Source organism: Vanderwaltozyma polyspora, genomic scaffold (assembly GCF_000150035.1).
Source record: "Vanderwaltozyma polyspora DSM 70294 KpolScaffold529 genomic scaffold, whole genome shotgun sequence".
NCBI lineage: Eukaryota > Fungi > Ascomycota > Saccharomycetes > Saccharomycetales > Saccharomycetaceae > Vanderwaltozyma > Vanderwaltozyma polyspora.
The window spans coordinates 64,922-80,206 of record NW_001834652.1 but is presented as its reverse complement, the minus strand read 5'-3'; the positions used below and the strand labels follow the sequence as shown (position 1 = coordinate 80,206).

General features: G+C 30.4%; 6 protein-coding genes across 6 annotated transcripts; 4 read left to right on the top strand and 2 right to left on the bottom strand.

Annotated features, from left to right (window-relative positions):
- Positions 1 to 410: 410 nt before the first annotated feature.
- Kpol_529p27 (SDR family oxidoreductase) lies at positions 411 to 1,439 on the top strand (the record flags this gene model as incomplete). The annotated part of the gene is made up of 1 exon (XM_001644455.1): positions 411 to 1,439. One exon carries the CDS (start codon positions 411 to 413, stop codon positions 1,437 to 1,439), a length of 1,029 nt encoding a protein of 342 aa, XP_001644505.1.
- Positions 1,440 to 1,872: 433 nt separating this feature from the next.
- On the top strand, positions 1,873 to 6,573 carry ATG2 (Atg2p; the record flags this gene model as incomplete). Its single annotated transcript, XM_001644454.1, has 1 exon — positions 1,873 to 6,573. The coding sequence occupies one exon, from the start codon at positions 1,873 to 1,875 to the stop codon at positions 6,571 to 6,573; it is 4,701 nt and encodes a 1,566-aa protein (XP_001644504.1).
- A 522-nt stretch (positions 6,574 to 7,095) lies between these two features.
- On the top strand, positions 7,096 to 10,281 carry LRG1 (GTPase-activating protein LRG1; the record flags this gene model as incomplete). Its single annotated transcript, XM_001644453.1, has 1 exon — positions 7,096 to 10,281. One exon carries the CDS (start codon positions 7,096 to 7,098, stop codon positions 10,279 to 10,281), a length of 3,186 nt encoding a protein of 1,061 aa, XP_001644503.1.
- A 524-nt stretch (positions 10,282 to 10,805) lies between these two features.
- Positions 10,806 to 11,990, top strand: Kpol_529p24 (uncharacterized protein; the record flags this gene model as incomplete). The annotated part of the gene is made up of 1 exon (XM_001644452.1): positions 10,806 to 11,990. One exon carries the CDS (start codon positions 10,806 to 10,808, stop codon positions 11,988 to 11,990), a length of 1,185 nt encoding a protein of 394 aa, XP_001644502.1.
- A 262-nt stretch (positions 11,991 to 12,252) lies between these two features.
- ELA1 (elongin A) lies at positions 12,253 to 13,452 on the bottom strand (the record flags this gene model as incomplete). Its single annotated transcript, XM_001644451.1, has 1 exon — positions 12,253 to 13,452. The coding sequence occupies one exon, from the start codon at positions 13,450 to 13,452 to the stop codon at positions 12,253 to 12,255; it is 1,200 nt and encodes a 399-aa protein (XP_001644501.1).
- Positions 13,453 to 13,944: 492 nt separating this feature from the next.
- URE2 (glutathione peroxidase) lies at positions 13,945 to 15,141 on the bottom strand (the record flags this gene model as incomplete). The annotated part of the gene is made up of 1 exon (XM_001644450.1): positions 13,945 to 15,141. The coding sequence occupies one exon, from the start codon at positions 15,139 to 15,141 to the stop codon at positions 13,945 to 13,947; it is 1,197 nt and encodes a 398-aa protein (XP_001644500.1).
- Between the last annotated feature and the right edge of the window lie 144 nt (positions 15,142 to 15,285).

The following is a 15,285-nucleotide window of genomic DNA, read 5'->3' as shown; positions in this document are numbered from 1 at the left end:
ACTGTTGAACTTTCAAATTGTTTTATGTAGTTAATTGTATAGAAAATCAGTGTTATGTTGTCTACTTTTGCTATACCTTCCTTACTGTGTGAAACTATTAGCAATCATTGATGTTATGTCTCTCTTTACTTACACTGCTTCTTTTCTTGCTCTTTTTCCCTTCCGTACTTCAGTTACACACTTGATTAATAATATCCATCGGAGATGAATACCATTTGCAAATTGATTTCAGTTCAAATTAGGTGGCTGACCTCTTCAATTGAAATATATATAAATCAATTAAAATTATAAACTCTTTTACATATCAATTGGCCTCTATTTTTATCTTTTCCTTGTGTTGTTAATGCTAAATTACAATTTATTGTAGATACAAGATAAAAATATACCATAAAAAAACAACAACATTGACAATGAGCGTATTAATTAGTGGTGCTTCTGGATACATTGCCAAACATATCGTCAGAGTTCTTTTGGAACAAAATTACAAAGTAATTGGTACTGTTAGAAGTCAAGACAAAGCTGATAAGTTATTGAAACAATATAATAATCCTAATTTGTCTTATGAAATTGTACCTGAAATAGCAAACTTAGATGCTTTTGATGACATTTTTAAGAAACATGGTAAGGAAATAAAATATGTCATTCATGCAGCTTCACCAGTGAACTTCGGCGCAAAAGATTTGGAAAAAGATTTAGTTATTCCTGCCATTAATGGTACCAAGAATATGTTCGAAGCTATTAAAAAGTATGCCCCAGATACTGTCGAACGTGTTGTAATGACTGCTTCTTATGCTTCAATTATGACCCCACATAGACAAAATGATCCAACTTTAACTTTAGATGAAGAAACTTGGAATCCAGTAACTGAAGAAAATGCTTATGAAAATGTCTTCACTGCTTATTGTGCTTCAAAAACTTTTGCTGAAAAGGAAGCTTGGAAGTTCGTTAAAGAAAATAGTGATGCTGTTAAGTTTAAACTAACCACTATCCACCCATCCTTCGTTTTCGGACCTCAGAACTTTGATGAAGACGTCACTAAGAAACTAAATGAAACTTGTGAAATTATCAATGGTTTATTACATGCTCCATTTGACACCAAAGTCGAAAAGACTCACTTCAGTCAATTCATTGATGTTCGTGATGTCGCCAAAACTCACGTTTTGGGTTTCCAAAAAGATGAATTAATCAACCAAAGATTGTTATTATGTAACGGCGCCTTCTCTCAACAAGATATTGTTAATGTATTTAATGAAGATTTCCCAGAGTTAAAAGGCCAATTCCCACCAGAAGATAAGGACACCGATTTAAACAAAGGTGTAACAGGTTGTAAAATTGATAATGAAAAGACTAAAAAATTATTAGCATTTGAATTTACTCCTTTCCATAAAACAATTCATGACACTGTCTATCAAATTTTACATAAAGAAGGTAGAGTTTAAATAAACATAACAATAAATACAATATAAGATATATATAGATTATATAATTTTATTGAATTTTCTTATTACACCTATATCCACAGTTTTTAGTCAATATAGTTTACTTCTTAGTAAAAATAAGTATAGTATGTTTAAAAACGATGAATGGTCATTATGAAGAACCTTTAAATTTTTAAAGATATGGAAATATCAAAGGGTTAAGCCGAAGCAAAAACTTTTTGGTATTTTAATAATGAGTAACAAAAGAGAAAAGGTTTGAAAGTGTTAAGTTTTTATAGGTGGAATATTAGATATTATAAGACTAATTATATACTTGAATGAAATATTTGATATATTATATAAATTGTTGTCTTTGTTTTATTCTTATAGAAAGAAGAATAAAGTTAGAAAAAGATAGAAACTGATTAGGAGTAAGGTTTCGTATAAATCAGTGATGCCATTTTGGTTAGCATCAAATTTACAGAAGAAACTCCTTTTATACATCTTACAAAAAATATCATTATTTTCCAATGTTGATTTGTCCAATGTTGATGTTTCATTAGGCTCAAATTCAAAATTTGCATTTCATGATGTTCGTTTAAATTGTGATGATATTGATTTGCCAAATATAGAGGTAAAAGAAAGTACGATACAGCAATTAGATCTTCAGTTAACAGTGTCGGGAGTTTTAAATATAAGTGGTGAATCTGTTATTATAGTTGTTAAACCTAAAGTTGATAATGAATCAAATTCAAGTAAAGAATTTTCATTAGCTAAAAGTTTGCATGACTTAACTGCTTCAATGATCCAATTTCCCCAATCATTTGATCTCGATGAGATAAAAAATATGAAAACTAATCAAAATGAATATGATAATGATATAATTGGAAGTTCAAGTTCCAGTGGGAATGAAAATGATATTGATATTTATAATTCGTCTTCAGATGAGAAAAATGAAAAGGAAAGTGAATCAACCGGAACAATGAAATCTATGAAGAATAAAATTCTAAGTAGTGTACTGTCGAAGTTTAAAATGGAACTGAAAGACGTGATTTTAAAGGTAATACTTCAAGACTCTGCTTATATCGAAATATCTATCGATAAAGTTTCATTGGCAAATAAACCGGATGATATCAGAACACTAATAATAGATCAAGTAAGGATAGACCATGTTAAATCAATAGTTGAAGAACAAGAAATATCATTTAATCGACGTATGCCAAATAATTTGGAACAAAGTAAATCATTGTATGAATCCAATTCTTTATACATGAGCGCATTAGATGAAATTCAACATAATCCTGAAATTGACCTTAAAGAAGATAGACTAGAACTTTTAGTAGTTAAGCATTCAAATATTACATTGACAGGATTAAGCACAATTGAAAATTTTAATCTAAAAGATTTAGATATTACAGTTGATCATATTTTATGTTCCTATAAGAATTTATTATGTATTGATGAAATGTTTTTTGACGATGTCATGGGAACGTTAAATTCATTTATATCAAATAGTAATAATTCCCCTAGAAGTTCAACTGCATACAAAAGATTCCAAATTGAAAATGATTTATATGAAAATGATAGAAAGTTAAAATTATCCATTAATACAATTATATTCTTAGTGGATGATCACATTTCTGTTAGCTTATCTAATTTTAATTTAGATCAATCTGAAAAAAATGAATTTAAGATCAATTTAGAATTAATGAAATTAAATGATCTTACGACAGATAGATCAATGGTATTTTCGCCATTTTTGGAGGCATTTATTAGTAATTCTGTTCTAACTTTAAATTTCTTATCTGATTTAGACTTTTATTTTGAAAAGGATTTTATAATAGGATTAATATCTGTATGTCAGAAAACATCAAAATTAATGAACACGTATAATAGGAAAAAAAACGCCAATAAAAGGCCAAGAGAACCTGGTCGTAACAATATCAAATTTTCTATTACTACGAAAAATGTGTCATTTAAGTTTAAATTAGATCAATCATATATACTTATACGTTGTGACCCAATTATATATGATTGGAAAACTGATAAGTTAGCAATTTCAAAAATAGAATTTCTAAATGATCTGAATCTACAAAAATTAGAACGTTTTATTACTGTAGATTCACTTATTTTAAAATTTTCAAACACTCCTATACAATGTTTAGCATATGATGAACACTTTACGAAATGTGCATTAATAACAAAGGTCTTACTAAACATAAAAAATATCTGTTTCAGATACCAATACCATAAATTATTGCAATTGTATGGGAGTATTTTGGAAATAATTGATGAAGCAACTCGTTTTGAGAAAAGCAAAAAATTATCTAAAAGAGGGTCTCATCTACGGAATACTGTGAGGATCATGAACTCTTCCAGTATTATATTCAAGAAAAAATTAAATGCTAACACCATCATTTCTATCGATAATATTGATGCTCAATTTGATCATTTCTTAAATGAAGAGTTTGGAAAAATGGTACTTGGTCTAAAAAACAATCTAATTGCATTGAAGGAGAATTCTGAAGTGTACATGCTCTCGAAAACATTATCAATAGATAGGTTACTAAAAGAGAGAAGATACCCTATTTTATCATGTCTATTGAATTCAAATTCCCAGGAACCCACATTAATTTTTGAAAAAAAGGTAAGAAACAAACTTAAAATTTACATAAAAAATGTTTGTTTACACTATTATGCAAGACTTTTGCCAATTTTGACTAAAATGGATACAGATTTAAAAAAAGAAAATTCGGATGCTGATCACAATAGTTTATTCATTGATATAAAGATTAGTAATACAGCGGTAGTCTTGCATCCATTCAGAATAAAACCTGCATTGATTGTAATCTTTGACTCATTGTCTATCAGCAGTGATTTTTTGAAATGTACGCATAAAATATTTTTCAAACATGGCTGCCTATTATTAATCGATGATATAGGAAATATGAAGGTCTCATCGAAACAACCGTGGTCTTCCCTTTCTAATTATTATTTACAAAGAGGTTTTTCCGCCATTGGAAAAATAACGAATACTAATGTGAACATTAAAACAGACTGTAATGGGGTAGAGGCTACGACTAATGTAGAGTCATTGGGCTTATCTTTATGTGCTGATTCATTTAATACTCTAATATCACTTCTAATTGATTTGAAGATACCGATTACTTTTCCAGATGAGGATAAATATAATATAGAAGTTCCAGAAGATGTTGATGTTTTTGCGGATGTGGATATGTCTTTTTTCGACCCAATTCATATCAAGGAAACAGAAGAATTAATCATTGGTGGCGAATCTGTTCATGTAGTGAACGAATTTTTAGACGATTTCCATGATGAGGTTGAAATATCTGAAAAAGTCGCATCTCCTAAAAAATTTTTTAATGATTATATTAGTTCACATAGAATTACACAGCCGCTGGAATTGGAAGAAAGCTACATAGATCGTGTTGATTTAGACACCACCCTTGAATTTACTGAAATGGAGTTTACTGCTTTTAACTTAGACATAAAGAAAATATCAATAAAACTTTTTGATGGATATGACTGGAAATACACACGCAAATCGATATCAAATACAATTGACATGGTGGGTAGAGAAATAGAAGACTATGAGGCAGACGATGATCAAAATCAACCGCTACATGCCACTATATTCGATTCAATATATATATCTACAACTAAATCAGATGTGTCCAATTTAAAAAGTAGAGTTAACAATGAAATTCAAGGTGAAAGTAATCCAACTGGATTTATTCCTAAAGTGAACTTGAAACCCTCAAAATATTTTAAGACATTAATCGAGTTAAATAATGTTAATATAAATTTTACTGGATATCCAAATCAAGAACTAGTTGAATCCAGAAGTAAAGATACTAGTACCATATTAAGCAATATAAAAGTAGTGGTTGATACATTTGAAGTGATTGATAATATGCCAACTTCAACTTGGAAGAAATTTATTACATTATACAGACATGATAAATGGCCTACAGGTTTACCAATGTTTGCATCGGAATTTTCATTGGTCCAGCCAATAAATAGTTTACAAGCGACTGAGATGATTATGGCCCTGAATATATCTCCTTTAAGACTACATATTGATCAAGATACATTAGACTTTCTATTAAGATTTTTTGAATTTCGTGATGTGAGATTTGAACTAATCGATGATTTTCCAGAAGTACTTTTTATTCAAAAGTTCACAATGAATTCAGTAAAAATTCTATTAGATTATAAACCTAAAAAGATAAATTATTCAGGGCTAAGATCAGGACACTCAAGCGAATTTGTAAATTTTTTTATACTGGATGGAGCTAAGCTAACCTTAAAAAATTTGAAGCTTTACGGAATAAATGGATTTGAAGATTTAAGCGACAGTTTAAAAAATGTCTGGACACCCGATATCATATCTAGTCAATTGGGGGGAATAATCGGAGGTGTCAGTCCTTTGAAATCAGCGATTACGATTGGTACCAGTGTTAAAAAATTGGTGTCAGTTCCAATTACTGATTACAAACAGGATGGTAAATTAAGTAGAAGCATTCCAAAGGCTGTAAACATTTTTTTGAAAACAGCAAGTGGCGATTTTGTTAGACTAGGTGCAAAAATGGCATCTGGTACGCAAGCAATGTTAGAGAATACGGAAGAATTTTTTGGTGGTACAGGTTCTGCTGGCAGAACATTTGCCATACCAGAGAAATTTCTTGATATAAACAATTTAGTAGAGGAAGATCAATTGGTTGGTGGTAGTAATCCCAAAGTAAAAAACCATAGACCAGTTGCAGTTGTAATTGATGCTTCAAAGATGGAACTCGGTCAACCGAAAATAGTCAGTTTATATGCTGATCAACCTTTAGACGTGCGTGAAGGGTTAGAAGAAGCATATCATTCCTTAGAGAGACACCTCTTCATTGCTTACAATTCAATCAAAAATAGAAGTACAAACATGGACGTCCTAGAAAGTCCAACGATGACCGTATTATCGATGGCAAAAGCAGCTCCTATTGCAATCATTAGACCATTAATTGGTGCCACTGAAGCATTATCCAAGGCATTGCAAGGTATTTCAAACCAATTAGATAAAAATCAAATCGAAAATAATAAGGATAAATATAAATCAACTACAATAATTGATAGAAAATTAGTAGAATAATCAATTATGGTATCCCAATAATATCATAGGGATAACCATTCATATGTGTTATAATCATAATACCTTTCCTTACGTATCTTTATAGTAGTAGTACTTTTGAAACATGCATGATTTAGGTACAATAAGAATCATTATAAACGACAACGTATTTGTCGCTTTATCTAATTTATATCTTAAATTTGGAAAGAATATCAATATTTAACATTTAAGATATATCTTGATCTTTAGATAACTATCATAATTATCAGAAGAAGAAGCTAGATCGGATAAGTTGTAATACATTAGTTTATCATTCGCTGTTTTTGGTGGAATATCTGCGAGCCGTTATCATATCCTCCTGGCATTTTCTGGTGTAAAAAGTTGTTGAACTAGCCTCAATTGTCCAAGTGATACCGCTAACAATATTTGTGCAACAGAATTTAATAATCTTTATTATAAATTGTACTTAATTTAATTTCGAATAAAATTACAGATAAAGTATATTTATTTTATTGATAGAGATTGTATGGGTTATTAGAGTGTATGCAAAATTTACCGAATACTTCTCGATTGGGGAAGAAACATGAGGAAATGAGTGAAAGACCAAGTATCAACCAATATAACACTAGTATTAACAATAGTAACCATACGGATTTGATTAATTTTTCCAAAAAACCTGAAAAGATTTGTAGCAATTGTGGTCTTCCTATCCTTCAGAATAATAAAAGTAATAAAAGTACTTTAAAGGCATTAGGCAAATATTATCATGAACAATGTTTCAAATGTCATGATTGTTCGAAACCATTAATACCAAAGTACTTCCCATATGAAATAGCAGATACTAAAGAAACCCTATTACTTTGTCAATATGATTATTTTAAAAGGCATGATTTGCTTTGCCATGTATGTGATAAACCATTAAGAGGATTGTATTATACTGCGTTTGGTGAACGTTATGATGAAGAACATTTTTCGTGTAGTATATGTGGTGAAGCTTGTGGTGTTAAAAAATGTTTTATGAAAGATGGAAAATTGTTTTGTAGGTATCATTTCTTAAAATATTTTTCAAAAAGATGTAATGGTTGCCAATACCCTATTTCTGACAGATATATAGAATTTCCGAGAGGTGAAGAAATTCAATGCTGGCATCCAGAATGTTATGGTATACATAAATATTGGCATGTTATGCTATCGTCGTATAAACTTGGGTTATCTCCAGTTCCCACTGTAGCATATAAAAAAGGTGATATTATAGATGACACTAAACCAACAAAAAGTGAGATGGATTCGCAAATGCAGGCTTTTATTACAATATTAACCAAGACATGGTCTGTTCTATACAAATTTGAAGAACATACAGCGTCATGTATTTCTGACATGTTTCAATATTTAACAAGCGTCGATCAATTAAAAGGTCTCGAATCCGCGGCTCTATTAGTATTAAAAATCGAATGCTTATTCAAATCGTTAAACTTTTTAAAAAATAATCTAGAGCAAGAAACAAATGAAGCTATCGAGGATACCAAATCTGAAGTGGTCGAGGAAGAATCACAAGAAGATGCATTCAAATTAACTTCACAAAACGGAAATTTTAATTTAAAGAAATTATCTAGAAATTTAACTTCAAAAATAATGGTGTACTTGCAATTACTTAGGAAATTAAATTCAGAGGTAGAAAGCTCAAATGTCAAAATTGCATCTTTCATGTCTATAATAACCGGCTTAGCACATTACTTGAAATTACTAACACGTTGTGGTTTATACATGGCGCTGGAAATGAATCAGAAATCACATACTTCAGTGAATTTGTTGAAATTTTTAAAAGAAGTAGAAAAGAATGAACTTTATGAAAGTAATCCATTCCAATACATTAAACTTTCTGTCAAAGTTACTGATAATTGTTATTCATGTGGAAAATACATCCAAGAAGAATGCATACAATATCAGGATAAGAGATGGCACACAGATTGTTTGGTATGTTCGGCATGTCACAACTCTATTAATATTAACAACTTGTCTGATGCGACTTTTAATTCAACAAAATCTTTGGTACTATGTGCCGACTGTTCAATAGATGATCCAATTTCCATTCCTGGTTTTAAGTATGTGTCAAGATTATCACAGTTAATATTCTTATTGAAGATTGCTTTAGTCAGATCAAAAGCTGTAACAGAGACGCAATTAAAAAATAAATCAACCAACCATAAAGCAAAAAATGCAAAAGAGGCTATAAAAATGCAAGAAAGTTATGTAAGAACTTTAAATGATATTACTAAGTTGAAGTCACGTAGAGAAAGTGTAAGAATAGCTAGAAAGCAAAATGTCAGAATGTCGATGTTATTAGAAAAAACCGATACTGAATACAATGCAACTGCTGTAGAACTTGAAGATAAGGTGATATCTGACACAGAACCTCCAAACAGTTCGAAAGATCCATCATCTCCAGAAAACGTGTTCAGTGCGGCAAGGTCGCTAACTTTAGATGATATTTCAAGAATCGTTGCTGCTGAACAAGCTAGGGAATTAAGACCTAACGCATTTACTCATTTTAAGAAACTGAACGAGATAGGCGAGGAATCTATTCGTGTGCTTAATAAGAATGGTTGTATCTATTATTCACAATTAAGTACAACTGATCTATCCCTGTTAAGGGCTATATCGTTTTCTATACTTTCCGTAAATGATAAATTACTGGAAGGAATGTCAGATCTTTCGCAACTGACACCAGTGCTTGAGAAAGTCGAAAAAGGCAATTCTTCGATGAAATTTTGGATAAAAATGAAAGAAATGATTAATAAGGATTCAAAAAAGTCATCAACTAAAAAATTGTTCGGAGCTTCACTAGAAGAGCTATGTATAAAATATGGTGTACAATCTGATCTTGGTGTTGGTCCTTCTAAAATCCAAGTCCCTATTATCGTTGATGAATTAATTTCTTGTTTGAGACAAATGGATTTATCGGTGGAAGGTATTTTTAGAATTAATGGTAATATAAGAAGGTTACGTGAATTAAGCGCTGCAATCGATAAGAATCCAAGTGTTATCCCTGATTTATCAAAAGAATCAGCGATTCAATTATCTGCTTTATTGAAAAAATTTATTAGATCACTTCCAGAACCATTAATGACAAAGTCATTATACCAATTATGGATTAATGCTGCTAAAATTGAGAACGAAAATGAGAAACGAAAAGTTATGTCCTTAATTTATTCAATGTTACCAATATACAATAGAAATGTTTTAGAGGTAATATTTTCATTTTTATATTGGACGTCTTCATTCTCACATATTGAAAATGAAATGGGTTCTAAAATGGATATCCATAATCTTTCAACAGTCATGACACCTAATATACTTTATTCTAGTACCGAAGACAATTCTACAGGGATACAACAATCTACCAATGATACAACTAAGCCAAGTACATATCATGATGCATTTGCGCAAAATGAAGGTGAAAATTATTTCTTAGCCATTGAAGTAATTGACTACTTAATTACCCATAATGAAGAAATAGCCATGGTTCCAAAATATTTAAATAATCTATTGTCAGAAATAAAGGCCAATAAATTGGACAACTATGAATGTATTAAATCATTTGTGATAAAAGAATTAAGTGCTAATTCATATAAATTTGATTCACAAGACAATGAATTAAAATCTAAAACAATGAAAATGGTACATTCCCCATCTATAATTACGCAAAATGAGAAATCTTTAGATCAATAAGAAGTGATTTATAGCTCCCCTTCATTTTTTTAAAGATTCAAGAAAAGGAAGGATATTGTCAATTTCAAAAGCATAAATTTAAATATATCTTTAAAATTATTACCACCTCCCCACTATTAACATACATCTTACGCAGTTTTCCAATTATCGTTACCTGTTTTTATTTTCCCTTTTTCCACGTTAATGTCTACAACTTGTAATATTAAATACAAATATAAATATCAATTTAATCTGATTTAATTTATCCAACAAGTCCCTGCAAATTAGTCAAATCTAATAATCTGACCATTAATTTAATCATCGCTCTCCGACGTTTCTTGTTCTTGTTACTATGGTGAAATTGTCTTACTTTACTTAACTTTTTCCCACTATGACGATTTATTTCCAACAGTGAAAATATATTTAAGATGTCAAAAATTTCGAAATTAATTAATAAGATGTAGAAATCGATGTGATAAAACATTAAAGATCTAGTTTATTCATTAGTATTTGCAGATCGGTATTTCGGATAAGGCCAAACAGTTATGGTAGAGTCAGTTTATGAGCTAACTGGAAAGTCCCAGATCGACTTTTTATCTGACGGTTTAGATTCAGTTCCAGAGAGTCAACTATTTGATTCCGATGACAGTCAAGCTGATGAGGTATTTAAAGTTATACCTGCTTCTAATAATGACACAACTGCTGCTATAGTACAATCATTTTCTGATTCTGAGGAGAGTTTTAATGAACAATTTACGAGATTACATGTTAATGATGCTGATATATCTATGCCTTCATTTTTTAGTGGAGGTGAAATAAAGAATGCCCAATTAAATTTAACACCAAGAGAAATTTTATTAGTAAGGAAATCCTGGGGGATGTTGCTTGATGACGAGGTAGTCAGTAAATCTGCTTCCGTTATCTCTAGTATGTTGAGTGGGAATGATGCTACCGACTCTGGTGGTAAAAGTACACCAGTCTTTAAATCTATTGAAGAATACCCATATCATGAAATTAAAACTGAAGATGTTTTAATTGCAGGTGGCTTATTTTATGCACAATTCTATGGTAATTTGATATCGATAGATCCAAAATTAGACAAAGAGTTTCCAACATTAAAACATCAAGCTTCTGGGTTTGCAATGGTTTTAAATACAGCTGTAATTAATTTAGAAGATTTAACGATTTTAGAACAATATTTGAAAAATTTAGGTAAAAGACATTTTAGAATTTTAGGTATCCAAGCTCCAAATTTTGAATTAATGGGTGCCGCATTTATCAAAACTCTTCGTGATCGTATTGGTATTTATTATACAATCGAACTTGAGAAAATTTGGACAAAAATTTATTACTTCCTGGCAAATAGTATTTTAAAGTATGGTGCTGATCCTATGTTAGATGTAAATTCTCAAGAAGAAGTTTTGGTATTTTCAATGCCAACTTTAGGAAAAAATTCAAACGTTTCTACATCAGGTGTTCGTTCAAACAAGACCGTATCTTCAAATGACGTAGGTTCAAAATCACTGGTACGGACTAATTCAGGTAAAAGCAACAGTTCAGCTTATGATAATAGACGATCTTCTGGTACAATAAATAAATCACAATCGATGAACCAAAATATTCCTTCACAAAAGAAAGTATCTTCAATTCCTAATGACACTAGGCTTTTAAGAAGGGCTAATATTGGTAAAAAGATTCCTAATAATAAAAAGGAATGTATTTTGATGTAAGTTCATCAATCAAATTGTAATATAAGACATTCATTTAAACTTCAATTAAATCGAATAAAGGGCATAAATGCTTAACCAACTCATATGATACACCATTCTCAATTTTGTAAAAATTATAAAACATTTGTCATTAAATTAATTATGCAGAGTAGTACGTAAAAAGGACTGTAGTGTTATAAAGTCTATATTTTAATTATATAGATGTAATGCTGGTTCTAATAATGTTATTGTTCTCTTTCATGAAAACAGTTCTAAAAAACAACTATTTCTTTTTATCATGTATATATATCTTTTTAGTGTTTTTAGTCTTAGGAAGAGTTGACATAAACCTGTTCTTTGAAAATATTCCAGATTCTTTCTTCTTTCCAATCTTTGGATCAGAACTACCTGTTGACTTTATTCCATTCTTTATAATTGGAATACTTGATGAAGCTTTCACTGTATCATTAAGTTTTTTTGTAGGTGATGGTGATAAATTCGGTTTCTTTTTAGTCAAGAATATATTAGTTATACCTGATCTTCTTTTCTGAGGAATAATAGCATTTTTAGTTAAATCCTTCTCATTATCTTTATTTATCAATTCTTGTTCACACCCATTTTTAATTGTAGTTTCATTAGTAGATAAATTTTTGGATTTAGCCTCGAGTTTGCTATTGTTATTGTCAATGTCAATTTCAATGTCAATTTCAATGTCATTATCATCATCATCATTATTATTGTTATTATTATTATTATTTCTATCATTAGCCAGTGGTCGTTGATGATATCCACCTGCAACACCTCCAAATGCAACTCTTTTTGCATGGCCTTTGGCAATATCAAAACCTCCATCTTTAAATTTTTTCAACCTTGTTTGGTGTTGTTTAAGTGATTTTTTAAATAAGTCACTTCTATCATTTTGAAGTTTAGCCTTCCGTTTAGTTCCTATATTATTATTATGGGAATAGAATAAATGATCCACTTTTACAGATTGTTTCGACTCTCTTTCCTCTTTAATTTTACGCATTTGCAATCTTAATCTTTCTGTACTTTGTTTTGCTTTTCTAATATCATCTTCCTCATACCTTAGATATAGCAGCCTATAAGGCAGCCTGAATTTATTATTCAAGTGACACTTTTTTATTGAACTGTTCAATAGATTATCAATAAGTTCACGATCATTATTAAATAATTCAGGATCATTCTTTTTAACAAAACTTAAATAATAAGTTTGAATAATATCTCTTCTTGATGTATATAAATCACTAACTCTTAATGGGAATTCTTGTTTGACAAAATTTTCCCAAAGTTCATCATCATCAAATATCAATAATACATTTGCAGCCTCTAAACGACGGATTTGGTCTACTTTCATCAACTTTAATGCATTTGAAATCAATCTATATGGAACGTTAGACACATCTTCTAATAGCCTATAATTTCTTACCAGTTCAATCTCGCAAAGCTTGCTTAGGCTTAGCATAGTGCAAAAATCATTTAATTCAACTATTATTTATACTACCCAAATGAAATAGCTCAAATTACACCACTCCTCCAAATAATATACGTTGTATATACCTCTTTACCTTCTTTTTATTCCAATAAACACTTCTTGCTTTAAGCTACCTAAGCTCTTTAAATATCTTTAAGACCACTACAATTTTTTTTCCCACTATAAAAATTAAATGAAGTGACACATTAAATTAAATAGTGAAATTATTTAATGTTACAGTTCTTAGAAAGAATTTCATTAATCGATTTTATTATTTTTAAAAACACATCATATAGCATGACCCTACAATACTTACATTTATATATTTTAAATTAAATATTAAATTTTATTCTTTTATACAACAACACAACAACGATTTTGATGAATGATATAAAGACTAGAAATCCTTTAAAGATCAAATGTTATTAGGAGAAGGCCAACGATTATTGATAATGTCAATCAAGTGATTGTGATCGTTAACATTTATTCGCCTCTTAATGCCTGAATTATTGCTGGTCTTCTCATCATATTTTTAGTCCATTTATAAACCTCTGGGAACTCTACCCTGATATTTATACCAATTCTGTCAATCACGTTATTCCATGGTAAGAAAGATATGTCAGCAATTGTGATATTATCACCAACTAGCCAAACTGGATAATCGAAGAATCTACTTTGAGAAATTGGTGTGGTACCTGCGGAGTATGATGCAGCATTTTCTGTATCTAATTCCATAACCACAGCTTCTCTTCTTTCTGCAAGGGCAACCTCTAATACACCATAAACCCTTCTAACTTCATCTGTATATCTTTCTATTGCACTAGGGATTTTTTGTGAATGGAAGTATCTAAAATGCAAAGCTTGACCAATCATTGGAGCATGACCTGAAGTTTGAAAGAATAGCCATGCATTAATCTGTGATTGATCTGATAGATTGTCTGCCCAAAGTAATGGTTCGCCAGTTTCTTTATAATATTTATTAACTAGATGTAATAGAATTGCACCAGATTCCCAAATACCTAAATTATCTAAACCATGATCGATTAAAGCTGGTACCCTTGCATTTGGATTAACTGAAACAAATTCAGGTGCTCTATGTTCACCACTACTAAAATCTAAAAAAATGGTGTTATAATTAAGTCCTAGTTCACTTAGAACCATTGAAACTTTATAACCATTTGGAGCAGATCTATGAGAGAATAGTGTATAACCCTCCATTGGTTGATTTTGGAAAAATTGAGTAATTCTTGAATTTTGATTTGGATTAAATGCTGCATTAAACATCTCTTGATTTTGCTGTTGTTGTTGTTGTTGTTGCTGCTGCTGCTGCTGCTGTTGTTGTTGTTGTTGCTGCTGCTGCTGCTGCTGTTGCTGTTGCTGTTGAGCTTGCTGTTGACGCACTTGTTGTTCATTGAGATTTTGATTACTAACCTGTTGCTGCACTGAAATTGGATGAATCATATCTTCTAAATGGACTTCTTGTGATTGATATTGCTGTTGTGGATGTGTTTGTAATACATTTTCCCTACCTGAGGATTCAAAATGTATATTTGATTGATCTGTTGTAGTATTACTATTGCTTATATTCACATGGCGAAGAGCACTAGAAAGTTGTGATACATTGACTCCATTCTTATTAGAATTTCGATTTATCTCATCTGGATTTAAATTACTTTGCATTGGGATGTATGTAGAAAGTGGGAAATAATCTTGTAAATTCTTTTATTTTTTTTTCCAGTTTTCCTGTATAGTTAATGGAGTTGTATCTAGTATGAAGTGAACTTTACTTATCAAGAGCGTATTGTCCTTGATATATCGAGCTTC